Source organism: Nothobranchius furzeri, chromosome 8 (assembly GCF_043380555.1).
Source record: "Nothobranchius furzeri strain GRZ-AD chromosome 8, NfurGRZ-RIMD1, whole genome shotgun sequence".
NCBI classification, from domain to species: Eukaryota; Metazoa; Chordata; class Actinopteri; order Cyprinodontiformes; family Nothobranchiidae; genus Nothobranchius; species Nothobranchius furzeri.
Genome location: NC_091748.1, coordinates 40406707 through 40429262, shown reverse-complemented (window position 1 = coordinate 40429262; position 22556 = coordinate 40406707). Strand labels below are relative to the sequence as shown.

At 40.3% G+C, this 22556-nt stretch overlaps 2 protein-coding genes across 3 annotated transcripts in view; one reads left to right on the top strand and one right to left on the bottom strand.

Moving 5' to 3' along the window:
* Positions 1 to 3405: 3405 nt before the first annotated feature.
* On the bottom strand, positions 3406 to 5957 carry srd5a3 (steroid 5 alpha-reductase 3). The gene is made up of 5 exons (XM_015971701.3): positions 5677 to 5957; positions 5410 to 5561; positions 5151 to 5336; positions 4943 to 5068; positions 3406 to 3773 (listed from the first exon to the last, which is right to left on the bottom strand). Exons 1-5 carry the CDS (start codon positions 5898 to 5900, stop codon positions 3514 to 3516), a joined length of 948 nt encoding a protein of 315 aa, XP_015827187.1. The 5' UTR covers positions 5901 to 5957; the 3' UTR covers positions 3406 to 3513.
* An 8107-nt stretch (positions 5958 to 14064) lies between these two features.
* kdr (kinase insert domain receptor (a type III receptor tyrosine kinase)) overlaps positions 14065 to 22556 on the top strand; it is a 21932-nt gene continuing 13440 nt past the window's right edge. The window contains exons 1-7 of one of the 2 annotated variants that reach the window (XM_070554030.1): positions 14065 to 14602; positions 15443 to 15536; positions 15618 to 15820; positions 17484 to 17605; positions 18713 to 18878; positions 19056 to 19195; positions 19482 to 19665. In XM_070554030.1, coding sequence (XP_070410131.1) covers positions 14542 to 14602; positions 15443 to 15536; positions 15618 to 15820; positions 17484 to 17605; positions 18713 to 18878; positions 19056 to 19195; positions 19482 to 19665 — 970 coding nt within the window. In that variant the 5' untranslated portion in view covers positions 14065 to 14541. Of the gene's footprint in view, positions 14603 to 15442; positions 15537 to 15617; positions 15821 to 17483; positions 17606 to 18709; positions 18879 to 19055; positions 19196 to 19481; positions 19666 to 22556 lie in introns of both variants that reach the window. The other variant, XM_070554029.1, reaches the window with a different exon arrangement.

Sequence of the window (22556 nt, the reverse complement as noted above, 5' to 3'; positions counted from 1 at the left end):
CAGGTGTGCTGAAGCAGAGACATAGACATGCAGGCCAGTGTGCCGTGAGGACCAGGGTTGGGAAACACTGATCTAAATAACCAACCATCCATCTATATCTAAACAAGCAACCTACCTAACATTGTCCCTTGTCCACGAACTCACTATAGCTTAGTACTAATTCCCAGCAGTAATAACACAGTATATGTAGGGCAAGTACATGAATTAGACATTTTTCTTTTTTAGCACCTGATTTGAATGAATGGGTGATTAACTAGGTTCTGTAGAACTTGAGGATAGACTGAACTAATAACTCAGCCTTAAATCAGGTGTATTAATGCAGAAACATGATTTTATGCATGGTAGTGAACCAGAAACAAGGACCACTAAATGAGCAGATCTTATATGTATGTTTTTACATCCATAATCACATTCTTCAAGTTAGTCAGAAAACTAAGCCTCCTCAGAACTCGATTTTATATTTTGGTGTGATTTAAAAGAAAAAATATCCTAGCTCCAAGTTTAGAAGCTGTGTGAGGAGCCATCAGACATTTTTTATCATGGATTTTGGATGATTGTTTTACAAGAATCAAACTTTGGCATTGAACATCAAATCCAGAATTGATGCTTTGAAACTGTTCAGGATTTAGGTCTCTGTTAGCTTGAGTTTACAGGGATGTTGGAGGAAGCTGCTGATTTTTACCTTTCACTTGTTTCTTCTTAAAGCAAAAAAAAAAAAAAAAAAAAAAAAAAAAGGCAATCCATTTACACCAAAGTTTTATTAGCAGAAGAAATGTGATCTCAACTTAAATGTGGTGTAGAGGGTAAATGTTGTTGCTTTTAAGCTCAGTGTATTACCTTTCCTTATGATCAATAAGATGTGATAGTCTATATAAATATAGGATACCAACCTGCCTGGTCTTTGGATGTTTAATCAGAACATTCTAGGATTCTTTGCTTTTTCAGGGATCACACACACACTTCATATCAATTCAGACAGTCAGGTTTATAAAAAGTAAGAATTTATTTTCTAAACAATTAAAAACGTGACAAGTTAACTAAGACTACTGTGATGGATGAATGTAAGTGGATGGGATGGGATGTGTGGTGAATGTGTGTTTATCAGAACCTTGTATCTAGAAGAACGGAGTTCTGGGCGTGAAAAGAATTTGGTTTGCATTAAACTATGAAGTTGGTTCTTATCAAAACGGCATCAGACGCAATCATGCCGTCTACCTCACCCTTTCGTTGGAGACCCTTTTCGTGGATCCGGAGGTCGGATGACCTCTGGGCACCGAGGTTCAGTAGATTAACCGCAGCACCGACGCTCCCGTCCAGAGATGTCGCCAGGCTCACAGGTTGGAACTAGTTTGCGTCTAGAGCAGCTGTCTCTGATTAGCTGAAGGAACCGTTTTGCTGTGTCAGCTGTAGGCAGCTTTTAGCTTGTAGAAAGCTTCTCAAGAGATGCGGTGGTTATAGAGTTTCCTCCGATGGCCAGTCAGAGTTAGCTCAACTAACAGAATGCTGAGTCTCACGGAATGATGAATCACTCCCCAGTGATTCTGTTTTAATATTCTCATATTATGATTTACTTGGCCAATCGGGACATGCCATGTTAAGGGGTGTTAACAAACAAACCCTCAGAACGTCACGCCTTCTTTCAGATACAGGATGCTCCGATTTGTGGGTAAGAAAATATCTATGTGCAGTGACGTTACTTTAACTTATATGTTATGAACATTGTGTATGATTCACTTTCGGCATTGCTAACATCCCACTTCAGTGGTTTCAGTCCTACCTATCAGGTCGCACTCAGTTCATCACTATCAAATCCTCCCGCTCACAGCCCTCTTCTGGTGTGCCCCAGGGCTCTGTCCTGGGCCCCTCCTTTTCATTACATACATCCTTCCCCTTGGCAATATCTTCCGCATATTCAATATTCATTTTCACTGCTTTGCGAATGACACCCAGCTCTATTTGTCCAGTAAGCCAAATTCTGCTCTTCCTCCCTCATCACCTGCCTTCAAGAAATAAAATCCTGGTTCAGTTCGAACTTTCTGAAATTAAATACAGACAAAACAGAACTTCTTTTGGTTGGTACCAAGAACACCCGCTCAAAATTTGACAGTTTCTCTCTCACAGTTGATAATACTTCAGTTTCCCCCTCTCCCCAGGTCAAGAGTCTGGGTGTCATCCTAGACAGCACACTATCCTTCCAATCTCATATCAATAGCATCACACGGTCAGCTTATTTCCATCTTCGTAACATTAATCGTCTTCGCCCCTCCCTTACCGTCCACTCTGCTTCTATTCTTGTCCATATTCTGGTTACATCACGTATCGATTACTGCAGCTCTCTTCTCTCAGACCTCCCTCAGAAAACCCTCCGTAAGCTCCAGTTGGTTCAGAATGCAGCAGCACGCATCGTCACTAAAACTCCCATCTCTCATCACATCACCCCCATCCTCAAACAACTCCATTGGCTACCAGTGCACACCAGGATTAACTACAAGATTCTCCTTCTCACCTTCAAGGCCATCCATAACCTCGCCCCTCACCACCTCACAGATCTCGTTCACATCGTCACCTCGTCCCGTTCCCTAAGGTCCTCCTCCTCCATTCATCTCTCTGTGCCCTCCTTCCGTCTCAGCACCATGGGGAGTAGAGCCTTCAGCTGCTCCGCTCCCAAACTCTGGAACTCCCTTCACCCTCTCATCAAGAACATTAACTCATTCACAGAATTAAAAAAACAACTCCAAACTCACCTCTTCATAACCACATACCAGCTTTGAATTTTAGAGTGCCTTGTTTACGTATGTTTACTTACTGAATGCTTTGTGTTTTTATTCTGTACAGTGTCCTTGAGTGTCCAGAAAGGCACTTTTAAATAAAATGTATTATTATTATTATTCACTTGTTAAATCTAAATTTACTGATCATACCTTAAAAATATTCATTTCAATCACAGTAATTTAAGCACAGATGAATCAAAACATTTCATTAGTATTCATATAACATTTGTTCATTCAACCATATTATTATTTAATGATTATTTAACTTATGAGTTGTAAAAGTGTTCACTTTATTCAGAGGCATGAGGAATCCTGTAGAAGCGATAAGTGAAGCTTAGGCCTTGAAACGAGAAGTTTGTTGACAACGTGTTCTCATGTGTTCAGAGCTGCAGAATCTTCTGGGCTTGTCGGAAGATAGGATGTAAAATCCACCTTAGAAAATGGGATTTATGTCTGCAGATGACCGGTGGCATGTAGGTCCATCTGTAGGTGAAAACTGACCATTTCTGGACGTTACAGTGGCTTAAAAACACACGTGAGATTTCTTGTTATGTTCTCACATTTAAGCCTCTGACAAATAACTCTCACTTGTTGCTGTGTTGATGTTGTTCACGTAAACAATCACTATCATCCATTTGTCTATTTAACAGTTTTATTTGACTATTTTGTCTCATTAGCATTAAAAATACATCTTTCGAAAAAAAAAAAGTCAACTTTTCACCAAAACACCTAGCAAGAAGTTTCAGAACACAAAGGGTATAATTACTTTTCTGTGCTTTGGATAGGAGTGGAACTTGCTAACATAAAGCTCATGACACAGCTGCCCTGCTAGCGCCTGGTTGAAAAGTACATAAAGGACCACAAGCCACCAGGTCAGAGAGAGGCCACCAAAAACTAAGCTAAATGAAATGTAGATCAGCAGCTCTGCAAAGTAATGTGGGCATGAAACCAGCTCAAACCAGCCTCCTGTTGGCATCCTGTGAGCCAGCGTCTCCACTTTCCCTAAAAGACAAGAATGAAAACAGCAAGCAGTCATGAGTACGTAGAACAGAATAGAAAATCTCAGTGGGGACATTTTGTTGTCAGGAGCAAAAAGGAAAGTAAAAAAACAGAATAATGAGTAAACAAACAAACAAAAAAAGACACAATGCAGATATACTGAAAGAATTCCAAATACTTAAAGATTCAAAATATTGAATATATACACACAGTAAGAAATAAAAATGAAACATAAATAAAATACAGTGGGGAAAATAATTACTGAGTAGTTACATGGAATGGGAAGTAAATAAAAAAAAACTTGTGAAAATGCGATAATTAATTGGTTCAGGTACAATAACAGAAAGTGTGCAAATCACAAACTGATGAAGAAATGCAAAAGAGATCGTTTACTAGTTTTGTTGGGAGCAGTGGTGGATTCAAATTTTAACAGCTAATAAAGTCCTGAAGCCATGTTTTAAACATGAAGCAAACTTTCCTTAACATTGTCTTTCAAACAGCTGCATAAAAGTAAGTAAATGTAGGTCCAGTAAGTTGTATTCAATGTGAACCTTTTGTCAAATACATCCAGCCAGCTTGCCAACAGCAAATCAGACAGCAGAGTGAGAGAACACGCCCACTTCTTCATGCCAACAATAACTTTGAGCTTCGGTATGAAGGAATTTGAACATGCACTGGAAATGGCAATAACACATCCATGGGTGTAATATATGTAGATAGTATAGCATATAAGGCTCTAGATGCAGTGTCATTTTGGGGGTCAAAGGTCACTAGCATGTGCCTTTCCCTTACAAAGTTTAGACTACACTATATGATTAGAAATGCGAAAATTACTTCTAACCCTTTTGTTTTTACCAGTTTCCTCATTTTAACACGATTTTCTTCCTCCTTTAAATCTCTTAAATTCTTATTTTAATCCCCAGAGAACATTTCCTCTTTAAAATTCTTAATTTATTGCAATGCTGAAATTCAAGAATAAATATAAACTACTGGGAATGTCATTAGGCTAATGATGATGTTCACAATTTCTTCAGTTTTTGAGATGATTCCTGTTAACTGCAATTGAATTTCTAATTCATTTTTACACGTAATTTGTTAGCAAAAGATACTAGGATTTTGTGAGGGGATCCAAAAAATCACAATCAGCATGGGAAGAAACCCGATATATGTACCAGATGTTCCTGTACGAAGCCTGGCCAGAAGGAGCATGGACCGATGCTGCAGCAGTGAGGCCCCAACGTAAATGATAAATCCAACCACATGAATCCAATCCAGCTGGGACATGAGAGAGCCAGTACCTAAAAATGACAAGAAAAGCATTTAAACCACGTAGCAAACCTAAAGAATAACGCATGCAGAAAGGCCTTGAGGCTATCTAACCTTTGGCTCCGTGATCTGAGCAGAGAACCGTCAATCCCAGCACTATGTAATAGCCCAAACCAAACACATACTGCACCAAATGGATGACCCCATCAGAAAAAACACTGACAAACAGACACTCCAGCAGCCTCCTGAGGGAGTGGATGGAGAGCAGCAGCTGCACCAGGACAGTGGACAGCTGTGGGACTAGAGACATCATTCACATCAGCAACAATCACACAGAAAAACACCGAAACACAGCAGGAAACTACAAGCTGACCTTTGATGTCTGTGGTGACGACACCAGTCAACATGTCTAGAATACCAGTCAGCCACGATGGAAGCGGCTGCTGACGACAGGTGGAGTTCAAATACAACACCAGAAGAAAAACATTCCAGCAAAAAGAGACGAGGTAAAAGTGCCAGAACCACCTATTTTTGGAAGGAAAGTAAGCTAATTATGTTAACATTCGAAAAACAGCATTCATTTTTAATATTCGCCATATTTGCACTGACAGTAACGTTTCCCCGTTCCCATGTGTGTTACCTTTTGGGCACGTCAAACACTCGCAGCCAGTCGCCTCTGTGCAGGGCTTGTTTAGTTTTTCCGTATCTAATCAGATCCTGAAAACATGTAAACAAAGTAGACTTTTCGTGTTCCTTCTGCGGGCGAGCCAGCGTCTTATGAAAACAGAAAGCAGCAAGAAAACATAAAGCCAGAAAAGACCACAAACAATCGATCAAACTTAAGTCGCTTTCCCTCCAAAGCATTTCTGAACGCAAGCATTGTTTTGTGCACCGCGGAAAAGGGGCCCCTGGAAATCGTTGAAACCGCATAAAAGTTCCGGATGAAAGAAAGCGAACCATAATTATCCTTAAGTGTTCATTTCTCTGGCAGAGAAAAAATATTATGAACAAATGTATACATTAGTATATTCTTTTATAAATAGGCAGGCTAGATTACACTGGGAACTCGTGAAAAGCTGTACAACAGATTAGTGGAGCCCTTCGTTCTCACACTAGTTCCTGGTATGAATTTTATTTCATTTTTTAAACTCTAATACATCTGAGCATTTTATTTCCTATTGAAAAAATAAATTTTAGGTTAGGATGTGATTATTGAAAATGTCAAGTTAGCGGCACCAAAGCTGTTGTTGTGGATGTGCAGCAGATGGCAGCACGTGTACCTCTTCTCTCTTTGTAGCTTCAGCGTGAAATAATAAGTTCCACCAGGATCAGTCCCTAGTAACAGAAACAAAGATGTCACGGCCAAAACTCAAAAATACATGACTTTTCATTCAGTGGTTGTAGAATGCTGAAATTTAAACATTACAACATAACACACATCTTTTTATCAGACACCTGCTAATTTTAAAACCGATTAAATGAGGTGGTTTAGTTAGTACCCATAAATGAAAAGTCATCATGAAAACCTGTAAAATGCCATTAATCATAAATACAGTCAATGGTAAAACACACCAATTTCCTTGTGCATTTTTTCTGGCTGTATACAAAAGAGCTTATAGAAAAAATGTGATGATGGATCAGAGATCGGATGATAGCTCCTCCAAGAGCTGATTATCATCCTCTGGAGCTTCTAGAGCTGAAGGAGACCATTTCATAATAATGTGCAGCTATAACATATAGCACTTTAGAAAATTATTTCTGCTCACAGCTAAAATCATCAACTGTGACACTTTGAAGAGGATTAAACGATGAGATATTACGATGTATAGTTTTCATCTGTAATGAAAACAGCTTTAAGTTTTAAGTTCTTCTTTGGACTCACCAAATCCAGGAAGTGCTAGAGGAAATCAGTCACCTTTACCAAGAAAGCATAACAGAGGATGCTATTTTTGACTGTAAGCCATTCAATAAACTCACTCAGCAACTATCTTCTGATTCATCCTTATGCCACCCATCAGCTTGGAGCACTTCAGTGTATAATCCAAACTGCTGTACACAATCAAGACTCACACTACCAATGACCTCTAGTGGGACCCGTTGCAAAATGTCAGTCCTCCAAGGCCCACAACACTGAGTGCAAACCTCCATCTCTAAAAGTTAATTAGAAGCAGTTTTAGTTAGATGTTACACAAAGTATGAGGGAGTCTACAACATGTATAAGTTTGTGTTTATTTGTCACTTTATAAAGGTACACACTTGTTTGCTCTTAACATTTACTTTTTCTATTCTATTCATCATTTCTCCACAACACCAGCTACGTATGTACACACAATACACATGCTTGTTTCATCAGATAAAGTGATCCTGATTCTGAAATGAGCTGCAATATTTACCTCAAAGTCACAAAAATGTTCAAGGCATCTTTTCTTCATGAGTGAGGTGGTGTGTGACACACACATCTCATGTTAAAGTTATATTAGTTTGGACTGTTATAGTGTAGTTTCCAACAGTGTGTCCCGCTCTACAACCTGCTCGTTTGAAACAAGACAAAAAGATGCATGTCAGAGGTAAAATGCCTTTGAGCCGTCAGATTCCAGGATGCCTCCTGAAAGAGCCCAGTATCCTGTCTGAGGAAGTGTGGATGTTCTTCCTGTCCCGTCCCATTTCTGTCCCCATTCTCCTCTTCTGCCCTGCCAAGATTTTTAGCCTTGACAGAATAATTTATCTGATGAAAATGTGGAAAGTTCCACGTTGTGTCTAGTTTCAGGGCTTGAGACTAGACACAACGTGTTTTTAAACTTTCAAACATGTTATTGGAAAAATGAAGTTGTACATTTCTGAATGCTGGATTTTGAAGATCAGAACTTGTTTGTTTTATGAGTTTCAGGTGTGTTTATCCTGTAACAGTCATTCTAGATAGCTGGTAAGGATAACATTTTTAAAGCTACCCTCGTATAAACCTGAATGTTGTATTTGTCTTCTCGTGCTACAACTGATCGGTTCTATTTCATTGATTCTGTCAGTATCTGCCTACTCCAGTGTTTCAGAGCAAAACTGGTGATTCTTTCCATATTTGTTTTTCAGTTATTGTTCCTGCTATGATCTGAGGGCCATTAAGCTGTTTTAGTCCATCTTGTGATCTGAGAGCTTAAACCTACTCACTCAAGCGATCTATCAGGAACTGCTCTGGAGTGGTTCTCCTCTTATCTTTCTGAGTGCTCCTTTTCTGTGGCCGTCTCCAAGTTTAGGTCCTCCACCACCTTCCTCACCCATGGTGTCCCACAAGGTTCTGTGCTGGGGCCTCTACTCTTCCTCCTCTGTCTGCTTCCTCTTCAGCACATTCTGAATCTCCTACCATCTTTATGCAGATGACATCCAACTGTACATCTCCTTTAACCCTCTGGAGGCAGGCGTTGCAGATTTGCAGCATTAAAACCTATCCACTTGGTTACTCCACATACGTATTTCATGAGCATTTTTTAAACTCAGAAGTACCACTGAAGGACTTAGTTGTTCGTTCTTTTATCTAAACTTATTTTGAGCCTGAGAGGTTTAAGCCCCATGAGATGTCTAAGCTGCAGCTGTTACACACCTGCTTAGACTCTATCAAAACCTGGATGGTGGGAGCTTTCTTCAGCTGAATGAAGATAAGACTGAGATCCTCATCTGTGCCCCAGACAAGCTGGTTCCCAAAGTCAGAGACTCTCTTGGTCGGCTTGCTTCCCACACCAAAACTTCTGTCAGGAATCTTGGTGTGACCTTTGACCCAGCTCTCACCCTGGTTTCTCATGTCAGTTCTCTTGTTCGTTCTTCCTTCTTCCATCTCAGGAACGTTGCTAAGCTGAGTCCCATTCTGTCCCGCTCTGAACTTGAGACAGTTCTCCACACCTTCATCTCCTCACGCTTAGACTACTGTAACTCTCTTTTCACGTGTCTGAGCAGAACCTCCCTGAACCGTCTACAGGTGGTTCAGAACGCCTGTGCTCGGCTTCTGACCAAGTCCTCCAAACACACCCACATCACCCCGCTTCTCCTCCAGCTTCACTGGCTGCCAGTCAACTTCAGGGTTCATTTCAAGATCCTGGTTCTGGTCTATAGGGCCTTACATGGACAAGCACCATCTTACATTGGTGATCTTCTTAGTCCCTACACACCCAGCAGGTCCCTGAGGTCCAGTGATCAAAGCCTACTGGTTGTGCAGCACCAGGCTAAAGACCAAAGGTGACAGATCATCTGCTGCTGTGGCCCCCAGACTCTGGACCTCTCTCCCCCTGAGTCTGAGATCAGTGGACTCAGTGGTCTCCTTTAAAAAGCAGCTGAAGACTCACTTGTTCAAGCTGGCTTTAGTGGGACCTTCATCACCTCTCTCTCCTTGTTCTGCTCTTGTTCCGCCTTTCTCGGGATCCACTGATTTTCCTCTTTCCTATTAGTTTTCTCTCTCCCTTTCCTTACATTTTTCTTTTAATTCACATTTTTTTCTCATTTTAAACATATTTTTAATAATTAAAAAAATCTTTTTTATACTTTAATTGTTTTTGGTTTTGTGAAGTACCTCGTGATTTTTATCTTGAAATATATATAAAATGTTGTTTTCTTTCTTTCTTTCTTTCTTTCTTTCTTTCTTTCTTTCTTTCTTTCTTTCTTTCTTTCTTTCTTTATTTCTTTCTTTCTTTCTTTCTTTCTTTCTTTCTTTCTTTCTTTCTTTCTTTCTTTCTTTCTTTCTTTCTTTCAACCCGTTCAGACTTTTCATTAATACTTTAACGTGAGGTTTCCACTGAAATATCTTACTTTTTACCCTCTAAGGCACGTGTGTCAGATACAAGGCCCGCGGGCCAGATGTGGTCCGGGGAGCATTTTTATGTGGCCCGTGAGATAAATATCAAAATATATATTAAAACTGACCTGCTGGTCGATTTTACAAGGAAGACTACAACTCCCATGATGCTTTGCGGCCAAGCCGAACCGCCCTCACATTTGTGTTTTTCTAGCGTCTGCTGCCGATGTCTGCAACTCGGCTGAGTTCACTCAGCTATTTTCTGACGTTGAAGCCCAGAAACGGAGATTCTTGCCGCTCAGTAATGTGTTCACGACTGAAAGAGAAAGTTTTCCAACTAACGTCCAGACAGAGCTGATATAACTCCAGCGAGCAGCGACACGCTCAAACCAGCACGACTCTGTGGCTGCTGTCGTTGTGTTTCCTCCCCGACACACAACAACGTGGTCAAGCTGCTCAGACATGTTCATCAGCACAAACCTATGTGAGCACCTGTTGTCATCTAATGTTGTCATTATTATGATGAAGATGAACAAAACAACAGGAGTCTCCTCCTCAGCTCAGATCAACCCCATGATGCAGGTATCTGGCTGGAACAGGTGAGCATCACAGTAAACCAGTGGAGCAAACTGAGCTTTAAATATGTTGGTTTGATGCTCTTTTTCTGCTCCAAAACATGAAAGTTAACAGGTGAGATGTTGCATTTTCATTTAAGATAAAATGATATTTTTATTTTGTTGTTGGCCCGTGAGAAAAGATTTAACCTACAGTAAACAGGAAGTGGAAAGGCTGCAGATAGATGAATAGAATAGAAAATCCCTTTATTGTTCCTCAGTGGGGAAAGCTAGACGTCACAGCAGCGATGACACGTATTACAGGAGAAAAAAGGAGAATAAAAATAAGAAAAATGAATAAACAAGAAAACATAAATCCTGAATAGATTTTAAAAATGCTGATTATACCACAAGTAATGAATACCACTGATGCCTTTTATTTAAAACTGACTTGCTCGTGTGTAATTTGGTTATTCCACATTCAGTGTTAATGCAGAAATATGTTTGTTTCCAAATTTAAAGGTTCAAAACTACATATATGTTGATAAAGAAAATGTGCAAATTTGCCGTCACTTTTTCAAAAATATTAAGTTTGGCCCTCGACTCCGTCCCAGAGTTTCATTTCAGCCCCGTGTGAGTGTGAGTTTGACACCCCTTAGAGTCTAAAAGAGAACAAAAGCAGATAAACAAAATAGAAAAATGTTTCTGCTTTGTATTTTTTCCAGAGGAGCTCTTGGTGTGGTGTCCATCAGGAAGTGATGGCTAGTGGTGGGGCAGGCAGGTTAGCCTGCAGAGTCCCTGTAGAAGTGACTAGGCCAGGAAACATGTGGACACACTCTCCTGAATCTGTGCCAGAATGAAAACACACATCAACTCTCCTCCCATCCACTGAATGACCACAGTCTTCACGTCTAAGCCAGTCTGAACATCTGTGAAAACTGTAACCATCAGAAAAAGACTGATATTCCTTTATTCCATGACAGCTCACACACGGGTTAGGGTAAAATGATTCTGTTTGTTTTGTTTTGTTGTCTTCATTTATGTTTATTTGTTTAACAGGAACATTACGTAATACAGCAATAATTAAAAACCCCCAGTTATTACCAGCAAAGTGTGATTTCATTGATAGACCCCCTGCCAAGCAGTGCAGGCTAAAGCTGTAAAAACACAGAATAAAAATCAGGATAACGTTTTTTCTAAACTTATTACTCTGACCCAACAGAAAAAATATCTACTAAACTCAATTATTATAACCTTTGAAGGAGTTGAACTGCGTTAAGGGCTTTTCAAACAAAAGCGACAATGGCACAAAAGAAAAACATGATAAGGTGTTTAATTTTTAAAAATCATTTATTCAAGTTATATAATTAAAATAAGTATTACACTTGTTTTGACCAATTATTTTTCTGAAAGTATACTAAACAGGCTTACATGTTAGGGCTTCTTTCTGCCAGGATCACCACAACAACAATAAAAAAAACCTTAATTATATAGTTCAAAAACCATTTGTTAACCCATGTAAAGCATTAACTATCTAGCTGCTGAACAGCTAAAGTGGGTATATCGTTGTATCTCCAGTATCTCTTTGACATTTTACTGTTTTCTTTTTTTATGTTTACGGATTAAAACTAGTTTTCAACATAGTTCAAGATGTGGATCTGAACTAGGTTTTTAAAGGGAAATTCCACCCAAAATTGAAATTTTGTTTGTTGACATATCTCTCAGAGTTAGACAGGTTAGAAAAAACATTTTTAACCAGCCCGGTCATTCTCCTGACCCGGCTGTACTCCTGTCCCTTTAGCTTAGCATAAAACACAGAAAGTGAATGGATCCAACTAGCATTATGAGTAAAAACGTCCTTGAATTCCCTCAATAGTGATCCTATTCTGCTTGGTGACCTAAATAATCAGACTGACTGATTGTGAAACTAATAAGTAACATGAAGGAATCACAGGCTCCACGTTAGACTTGGGACTACTTTATGACTGGGGGTGGGGATCGAAAACTGGTTCTAAAAAAAAAAAAACGGTTACCCCCGTTCCTAGGAATCATTTGCCAGTTTTGCAAACAATTCCCTTATCAATTCCAGTCAACGGGAATGACATCACCACACACATTGCGTAGCAGCTTTGGGGCTGATTTGCACCTCTCAGTGGAGGCTTACATCTGCGCTCTGTCATTAAATAGTCCCAAGTCTAACATGGCGCCTGTGATTCCTTTATGTTGCTAATTATTTTCACTTGCAGTCAGTCTGAATACTTAGGTCACAAGTAGAACTGGGATCACTACTGAGTGATTTTAAGGATGGTTTTACACACAATGCTAGTTGGATCCATTCACTTACTGTGTTTTATGCTAAGCTAAAGCTAAAGTAGCACAGTAGGGTCAGGAGAACTAGACCCCCCCCCCCCACACACACACACACACCTCCCCCAACATTACTGTCACCCAGAAGCTCTTTAGACATGTCATAACATTGTCAATATTAAAAATCGCTTACTCATGCTGATACAAAAGCATTTACCTCCAAATAGTTTTATAACCTAATCACAAACACTCATACCTGATGATGTTCCTGTTGTACCTCACTCATAGTTCTTTCTTCCTCTGTCCTCTCTTTTCTCCTCTTTTTCTGTCTCTCTCTTCCTCACAGCGCTCCTGCCTTCTCTTCTGTCTGTAATAACAAAAATGTTGTCAATCTGTGGGACAGTGGGGGCGAGTGAGTCTGCTGTAAAACAGATCCCACTGTCACACTACAACAGAAAATAATGCAGGATTATTTAAAAGATTGTACAGTTATTGAAAAGTTTGCAAAGATGAAATATCTGCATGTCTCCTGTTTCCTTCCTCTTCTTGTCTCCTGTCTCCTTCCTCCTCTTGTCTCCTCAGGGCTGCATGACTTAATTTTTTTAAAAGTCAACCATCAAGTAACGAAGATGGAGTAGTGGTGGTGGGCGGGGTGGGGGGGTGGGGGGTTGTTCGCTGGAGTTTTTGACAATTAAAATTGAGCCCACATTTTCAAAGTTAAACACATTTAATCTAACAACTGTAGTTCCTGCTTCAGCCCTCCCCCCCTCCCCCTGCACAGCGGCCGCAAACTCACTGATGCACCTGCAGCCTCTCGGAGTTCCTGCTGCTCTAAACATTAAAATAATTATTTCATTTTCTGTTCCTCACTTCTGATGACCTTCAATGGTGTCTGTTTGTTGCAACCAGCAGGTACAAAAACTAACTTGTTTTTATTTGACTATTTTTCTGTCCTGCCTGTTTATTATCTTCCTGCATCTCCTCTCAGTCCTAAAGAAAAACTGCTACCTGGGTTCATATATATTCACCTCATGAGTTACCTTTGAACTGCAGTTCTAAAAGATCTACCGACCGCAAAAACAGCGGAGTGCTCGCTGCTCGCCGGCCGCACCGGTGAGATGCATCACCGGAGGACAAAGGGGTCTGAAGCAGCTGGGGAAAAGTAAAGCTACCGTTGTTAAAAGAAATGTGTGTTAACTTAGAACATGTGGGCGCTATTTTAATTACTTGTCAACTTGTTTCTCCAACGTTAGACTGCTGCACAAAAAAAAGAAAAAAAAAGAAAAAAAAAAGACTGCTTCGCCTGGGCCCCCTCATGGCTGGGGGCCCCTGGGCCAGTGCCCACTTTGCCCGTATTATAATCCAGCCTTGACGGTGGCCCATGTTGACTAAGACTTTGAAAAGGAGATGCCCATGTCTACTTCTAGTAGAGGTAAAATAAATGAACCACATCAGCAGGCCTAATTAAGTTTGAGCTAACATACTTTACATTAACGCGGCATTCTGACTCGCAGTAAACTTTTAGAGCTGGGACATTTTCCAGTGTTTAGCCTTCTTAACACTCAGAACCAGAAGTGACCAGAAGCCGGTCGCTGGTTGCTCCTCCCTCCTCCTGATCTCTGCTCGCTGGAGTGTGTCTCTGCGTCCCCATCAGCTCAGTTGGGTCACACGATCGCGCCTCTCTCCCGCTGACCAACATCTAAAGCTGGCTGCTCCCATGAGCCTCAAACGTTCTCTCAAGTGGACTACAACCTGCCGGTGGATACAAGACCCATGATGTGGCAGTAGGATTGTTTTACGGCTTTATCTTTTTTCAGTTTCGATAAAAATTTGGATGAAACTTTGAAGAGGACTCCATCCCTTCTGTTGGATGATGGCACAGGCAGTATCTGTCATATTTCTCATTTTTCTGGAAATAACACGTGTTGCTGGTAAGCTGTTAACATAATGTTCATTTAATATGACTTTTGTAACACAACAGCTAACACACACACACACACACACACACACACACACACACACACACACACACACACACACACACACACACACACAAAATTAGACCAATTTTATAAAATCTGAGTGTCTCTGTTTTTAAAATCAGCAGTTTTTATTTTTATTTTGAATTAGTTTAATTAATTAACATAGTTTCTCCTGTTGAGCTCTAACATTACCTGCTACAGGATTAATGACCCTGCTCAGGTTTGGAAAATGTCCTTTAATTAAAGTTAAACGTTCAGATCCTTAAATCTGAGTTGTAAAATGTATTCAGCATCTCCAATCCTTTGAAGTAAAACAAAAGTGAAGTCTCAACAACTGGACATCTTCTGTTGGAGCTGGGCTTGACGGTCTCTGCGCGGTGTGAGAGATGTGTACGCACCGTCTTCCTGATGGGCTGAGCTCTTTTTCCATACAATACACGATGTGCTTCAGGGCCTCACAGGGAGTCCGTGGGCAGCCTGCATCCTCAGAAACAGGAACCTCCACCTAGTGCACACTGTGCTGCTCTATTGAGTCTGACCCGGCCCATCTCCCCCTGCTTCCTGTTTTGACACAGCTCCACACTGCTTATAGCAGTGGAAAACAAACGGCTTAATGACCCAGATCAAAGAAAACATCCCTTTTGTTTTTTTCAACAGTTTACTTAAAGTTTCTACCTTTTTGAAAATGTGTCTTTTGTTGTAAGCAACAACTTCATGTTTGTTGAACTGATCTCATCACTTCTGATCTGATTCTTTTGGCGCTATTGACACGACTCTTGATTCCTCCAGCCATCGAGCTGCGGTTCATGCCTGATCCACCCACACTAAACACAAACGGCACCCAGCGGTTGAACAAATCTGACAACCTGGAACTAACATGCAGGTAAGATGCTCCTCTCTGTTCTATCCACTCACTGACCCCCTTTGCTCAGTGTGTGGTTAAATCTGGGTGTTCTTCTGCCAGAGGTCGCCAGCATCTCAGGTGGACCACGCCTACCATAAGCACTCGCTTCTCCACCAACGACTGCAGCGGATCGGGACTTTTCTGCACCAAGCTGACAATCACCAATGCCACTGTGAATGAAACAGGACTGTATCGGTGTTCCTACAAGGATCTGAAAGTTGAAGACGGCAAGACTGCAGTAGCAACCCACGTGTTTGTAAATGGTGAGCTGCTATAACCCACCTTTGAAAGGATTTATCTCTAAAGTGGTTTTAACCTCACTGTTGTCCTCTACTCACCCCTTGTCCTCTGGGTCAAAATGACACACCGTCACCAAAGATCTAATATAAAACAATTATTTTAATTTGAAATCTTTTAAAGAAAAAATAAAACAACAACAACATGCATTAATTCAACACGCTATCAATGATCTTTTACTTATTTGTGTTTTATTATCATTGTTCATTTGATGTTGCACACTTTTTGCAAGGTTTGCAGCCTCACTAGAGAGGACCAGATCCTCCTCTCTGCAGCAACTTCCATCCACACCCACTGGTATGATCCCAAGGCATTCCCAGATCAGGCTATATATGTAATCTTGTGGGTTAAACTGGGGATCCTGCCAGCACCAGGTAGCATCCTGGCTAAATGCCTGAACCACCTCAGCTGGCTCCTCTCAGTGATGAGGAGCAGCAGCTCTTCTCTGAGCTCCTCGCCCTATCTTTAAGGCTGAACCTGTCCATCCTGCAAAGGAAACTCATTTTGACCACTTGTTTTCATGATCTTGTTCTTTCAGCCGTTGATGCAATTTGTGACAAAGACTTATCAGTGAATTGAGAGCTTTGCTTTTAGCTTCATCTTCACCACAGCCGACCAGTGCAGCATCTGCATCACTGCAGACTATTTACCTGGATGAATGAAGCTGGGAAACAACTATCATAGTCATCAGAGACCAGGGGTGGACACCACTAAAAGACAAGCTGGTGGTGAGACGGATCCAGTGACCACCACGGGAGAAAAAGCTGAACTTTTGAAATTCTGAGGTCATGTCCTCAACATGAAAAGCCTGGAGTCATTTTTAGGATGTTTAATCTCTCCATCTTGCCCCAGGTGTCACGGTGATGACATCTAGACTGTTTTCGATTGAAAGGTTTTTCATTTCACTTACAGATGATGCATTCGGCTCTGGATTTGTCCCATCCTGTTTTTTGAATAGCACACTCATTTTCTAAGAAACTGCACAGCAGTTCAGCGGTGAAACACGGACTCACATAGCCTTCATCAGAGAAGAAGGAGGGTTCAGTCATCTGCAGCAGACTCTGACTGTAGAAGTAGTTATAAAGAACACCTTCATGGTTGTCATCATCACCATCAAGGCTCCTGTGAAGGGTCGGGTGTTGCCCTGCACCAGTGCGTTGAGCCTACCAGGTGAACCAGTTGTTTCCAGTTGGAGGTCGCCCGCAACGACATGGAGCCATCGGGTGCTGACCTTGTGGTCATCTCCAGCCTGCGGCCTTCATGGTTCTGTCTGACATGATTTGAGCAGATATTCTTGGTTGATTTAAGACACACTTACACAAAATGAACCTAACTGCTGTGTTCAGCATCGATGGAAACAATTATTTATGGAATTTTAGGGTGACTTTAGGAGAATTATAGATGTTTTACATTTATAATGTTCAAAATGACAACAGGGAGTTAGAACATTTAAGGTGGTGGGTTTACTCTTTGCAGTTTCTTAACCCTTTTAGGTAGAAATCCAGCTAAATAAGAGCAGTTTTGTTCATGTGTGTGAATGACTATGGTGTACTTGTCCCCCTACAGGCTGTGAATGGAGTGACACTAGCACATAAAGCATAATAATTATTATTATGTTGTACTTTCTAGATTACAAGGTGCCGTTTGTGCCTTCTGACAAGGAGTGTGAGTTGGTCTTCATCCGCGAGGGAGAGCGGGTGGTGATTCCCTGCCGAGGCTCGGTGGAGGAGCTCAATGTGACGCTCAACACTGTAAGCAGGAATGTTTTATTTATTTACACAGTCGAATAACTTCTAATGAGTGTCCTTTAGGATGGGAATTAGAACAAAAAATGGATTGTGGCATTTGGACTTGTACTGATGAAAAAAGTAAAATAAAATTCTTCCCAGTGAAAGTTATGGAAGTATTAAAGCAATTACCAATAAACTGGTTAACTTTGGAAAAATGCGGTCATACTCTCTCCAAATATCAGACGCCACTTTTGGAAAACAAGTGCATTCAATAGCAATTGTTCGTGTGACTCCTGATGCCCGATAAGGCCCCGTGTTTTTCCAAATTCCAAGCTTTCCTAACACAGACCCTTTCTGGTGTAGGTCTGCGGTTTCCAAGAGCGTTGTAAGGAATGAGGTACTTTGTGAAGCTGTTGGAGCTGCCTCTTTGAATCACTGTGAATAAATGTCTTATTTTAGTTTCAAGCCAACAAATATACACCAAAGTTTTAGTTACACTGATGTTTTCCTTAGAACAATCTCAGATGAGTCAGCTCAGGTAGATATATATGTATATATACATATATATATATATATATATGTATATATACATATATATATATACATATATATATATATGTATATATACATATATATATATATGTATATATATATATATATATATATATATATATATGTATATATACATATATATATATATGTATATATACATATATATATATATATGTATATATACATATATACATATATATATATATGTATATATATATATATATATATATATATATATGTATATATATATATATACATATATATATATATGTATATATACATATATATATATGTATATATACATATATATATATATATATATATATATATATATATATATATATATATATGTATATATACATATATATATATATATATATATATATATATATATATATATATATATATATGTATATATACATATATATATATATATGTATATATATATATATATATATATATATATATATATATATATATATATATATATATATATATGTATATATATAAACTCTGTTATAAGCTCTTGCTTTCTTATTTAGTTTGAAATCAATAACCTTCCCTGTCTGTCAGAAGTATCCAATCAAGGAGATCCATCCTGATGGGAAGGATTCGGTGTGGGATGCCCGGACAGGCTTCACGGTACCTGCTCATCTGATCAGTTATGCCGGCGTCGTGTCTTGCCAGACTCGGATCGGGAACCAGACCTTCAAGTCCCCTCTCTACATTGTGGCGGTTGTTGGTAAGATGGAGCTCATGGATCTGTGTATCAGAAAGACTTTTAAATCCGGCTCCACCCAACAGGAGTGAGGGACTCGGTGTGAAACAGGGAGACGGTGGGCAGGATTGAGTTTGTGGAGGTTTTTGGAGAACAATGGCATGTCCACCGACTGTCATGCCTTCCCTCCCTTTTCCGCAGGATACATGATTTACAACCTCACCCTGACCCCTGTGCAACAGAGGCTGTCTGTGGGGGAGCGGCTGGAGCTCAGCTGCACCGCCCACACCGAGCTCAACGTGGGCATTCAATTCAACTGGACCCACTCTGGAGGGATGCTGGTGAGTCTCTCCGCGTAACACTCATGTAGTGACCTCATGCGCCCTCACCTTTCCCCTTAGAGCGGCAAACAGACACACTGAGAGTGCTGTCCCTCACTTCCTCTTGTTTGTAAAATAAATGTGACTTCCTGCTTTTAGGGATCTTCTAGCCTTTCTCTGCACCATCAGGTCAGGGTTCAAAGGTGACTTGGTGGACTTTTGATGTTCTCTGTTGTTTTGCTCGCGCAAACAGCAATCCCGTCTGACTCATCTTGTTAAAAAGCAACTTTATGTCACCCTACGGCAGACCTCAGATGGTGGATCAAGACCGTTTTACAAAGTCTCCCACAAGAAGAAGCTGTGGAACTCTCTGGTGCTGTCCAACACGCTGATAGTGGAGAACGTCACGGCGGATCACACTGGATATTTCACCTGCACGGCATCCAGCGGCCAGATGGAGAAAAGTGCCTCAATATATTTTACAGTCTATGGTGGGTCTGTTTGAAATTGTTTGATTCGAGTCAGAAGAGTTGATGGATCACTGACCCAGCAGTGAAGTCAGAGGCAGCTGTTCAAACCCACATTCCTTACCCAAATGGTTGTGTTGCCTTAAAAATAGGGTTGTCACGGTATGAAAATTTAACCTCACGGTTATTGTGACCAAAATTATCACGGTTTTCGGTATTATCGCGGTATTTTTTAAACGGTGTTGCATATGTTCAGAAAGCATTGATAGTCCTGTTCTACACAAACTGAAATAGTTCTGAAAAGGTTTAACAGTGTTTATTAAACCTAAAATAACACAAAGCCTTAGCAAAAGTGCAACTTTTCACAAGTAAAGGAACAAATAGCTTCTTTTTCTGGAACATGTTACAGTAGTCAGTGCAGGTTTAAATGATACAAATCCAAACATTCAAAACATAAACAATATGTAAACAAATCAAAGAAACACCACTTGTTTTCTCATATACTTGTTTTCTTCATTATCAAAATGAAAATCTAAAACTCCAGTCCACACTTGACTTGAGCGCTGTACAAGTCAACCTTAAAAAATATGTATTTAAAATAAATATCCACTTTAAACAAATTACTAAAATAACTACTACACTATGTAATCAAATCCAAATGTTCAAGTATAAATGGCATTGAATAAGTAAACAAATCAACGACAAGGAACTAATTGTATATTTCTCTTCATCATCAACAAATAAGATGCTTCATCCAGCAACAGGGTGTCCGTGACACGGTTTAAATGCTGGCAGAGGACGCTGCGGCTGCAGTCTATAGTGACTCGTTGCATTCTCCCTCAACCAAAAGTCCTCACGTCATGCATTTCAGCTAAAATGCTAATGTTAACTTACCTTGCACTGGCTGTGGAGACGTGGGTGATCGTCTCGCAGATGTGCCATGAGATTTGAAGTGTTGCTGCCTTCTGCAGACACTTGTTTCCTGCACGTTCTGCAAACGGGATAGCAGTCTTCTATTAACTGTCCCTCAGCATTTTTCAGAAATCCCAAATATGCCCATACTTCCGATTTAGTCTTCTTTGAGGGCTGATGGATGTCCTGGGCGCTGCCGTCGCCTCCTTCGGCCATTATTTCAGCTTCAAAGTTTTGGTGCCGTTGCAAATTAAAAAGTGCGTGTGCGCGCAGCGGGAACTTCAGCTGAAGCGACGGTGGCTGGTAAGGGTCATCGCGCCGAAACCGCGGCCACGGTAAACCCACCGAGATAATATAGTTTTTTAAAAACTGGACGGTTATTTTTATTGTCAACTTTTTTACCGGGGTTTACCGCTATACCGGTTACCGTGACAACCCTACTTAAAAATACTCAAATTCAAGATCAAGCGCCGCTAAATCACAGTTACAGTCCTAAGGCCGTGGGGATAACTGAGTGATGGGACTATTTCATGACAGATATTTTGACTTGAAAGACTAGTGAAAGAATCAGTTGCGTTTTATGGGCTGCATTCCTTTCAGAAAACAACCAGCCTGCACAGCCTAAGGTGTGCAGCCCATGCCTTTGTGGATAACGTCAGTGTAATGGTGTTGCTGGTACAAAGCACATGTTGTTCTTCGGTTTCTCAGTAACATATTTGTTTTGTTTGTGTAGGCTAGGGGTCTTCAATCTGTGGCTCTGGGGCCATTTGTGGCCCTTTTCAGCCCCAATGTGTTTAGACAAACATGTCATAAATCTGATTAATGTTTAAAAAGAGATTAGGAAAGAATATTTTTCAAGATCTTTACATCAAACTCACGATAGCAGTCATCAAGAGTTTTAACAAAGTGAATTACTTTTTACAGACAGGACTAGGTTGGTTTGCGGAGTAAATAATTATTATGTTTATGTGTTTCTATTTGTTTCATCTTATAAATGCACTGTATAAATCTTGCTGTCAGTATTTGCAAGGTAGTTTTATCAGATTGGGTCTGTATTGGGTACGCTTAAACGAGTTAAACCTCAGCCTAAACCTTTTGGGTCATAAGCTCTAAGCAAGGGCATTGGCTCTTTTATCAGGAGTTATTTTTGTGATTATCTTGTTGCTTCCATTTTCCTATTTTTTTCCTCTGATTGTGCCCTGTGCAATTTTATGACTGAACAAACGAACAAACAAACAAACAAACAAACAAATGAACAAACATTAATTAAAAATCATCTTAAATAATTAAGATTTCTATTTCAGTTGTGATTTCAATAATGGTGATTTTCATTTTTGCCATAATTTTGCTGCCTTAGCAGAGGATGTCTCGATGATCAGAAGCTAACAGTTAGCATTAGCGACTCAACCACACGACGAACGCTTCTCCAGGCTTGTGCTATTGTTGGAGATAAAACATCAATGTCGTGGAGACAGTGGTAGAGTTGCATTACTGTTGTCCAGTTCCAGGCGAGGTGTCTAAATATCAGGAAATAAGACTCCACATCCCGCCATGCTTAACTCTCCACAGAGTTGTCTCTGCTGATCCTCCCTGCTTGACACTCAGCATTTAGGGGTTTGTTTGGGGGGTTAAACCACCAAATAGTTCTCAAGGGCGGCTGTGTCTGCAGCTCACCGCTGCCCCAGGGCATGGGTCAAATGCGGAGGACAAATTTCACACCAGTGTGTGTGACGACTAATGGGACTTTAAGTTTTAGATTAACCAGGCGTTTCTGTTTTGCCACGAGTACAGCATGCAAGGCGTTGATTCCTACCAGAGACCACTGCAGATGTATTTATTAAAGGAATTTCCCACTGCTGAAAACTATATTATCTATTTATTCAAGTTCTCTTTTTCTGATGTCTGAGATTAGTTTGCTCATCAGACACATGCGATTTACTTTCTGCAATGTTATTTATTTCTCTGGTGCTATAAGCTGCATTGTTTATGCCGGCATATCTTTA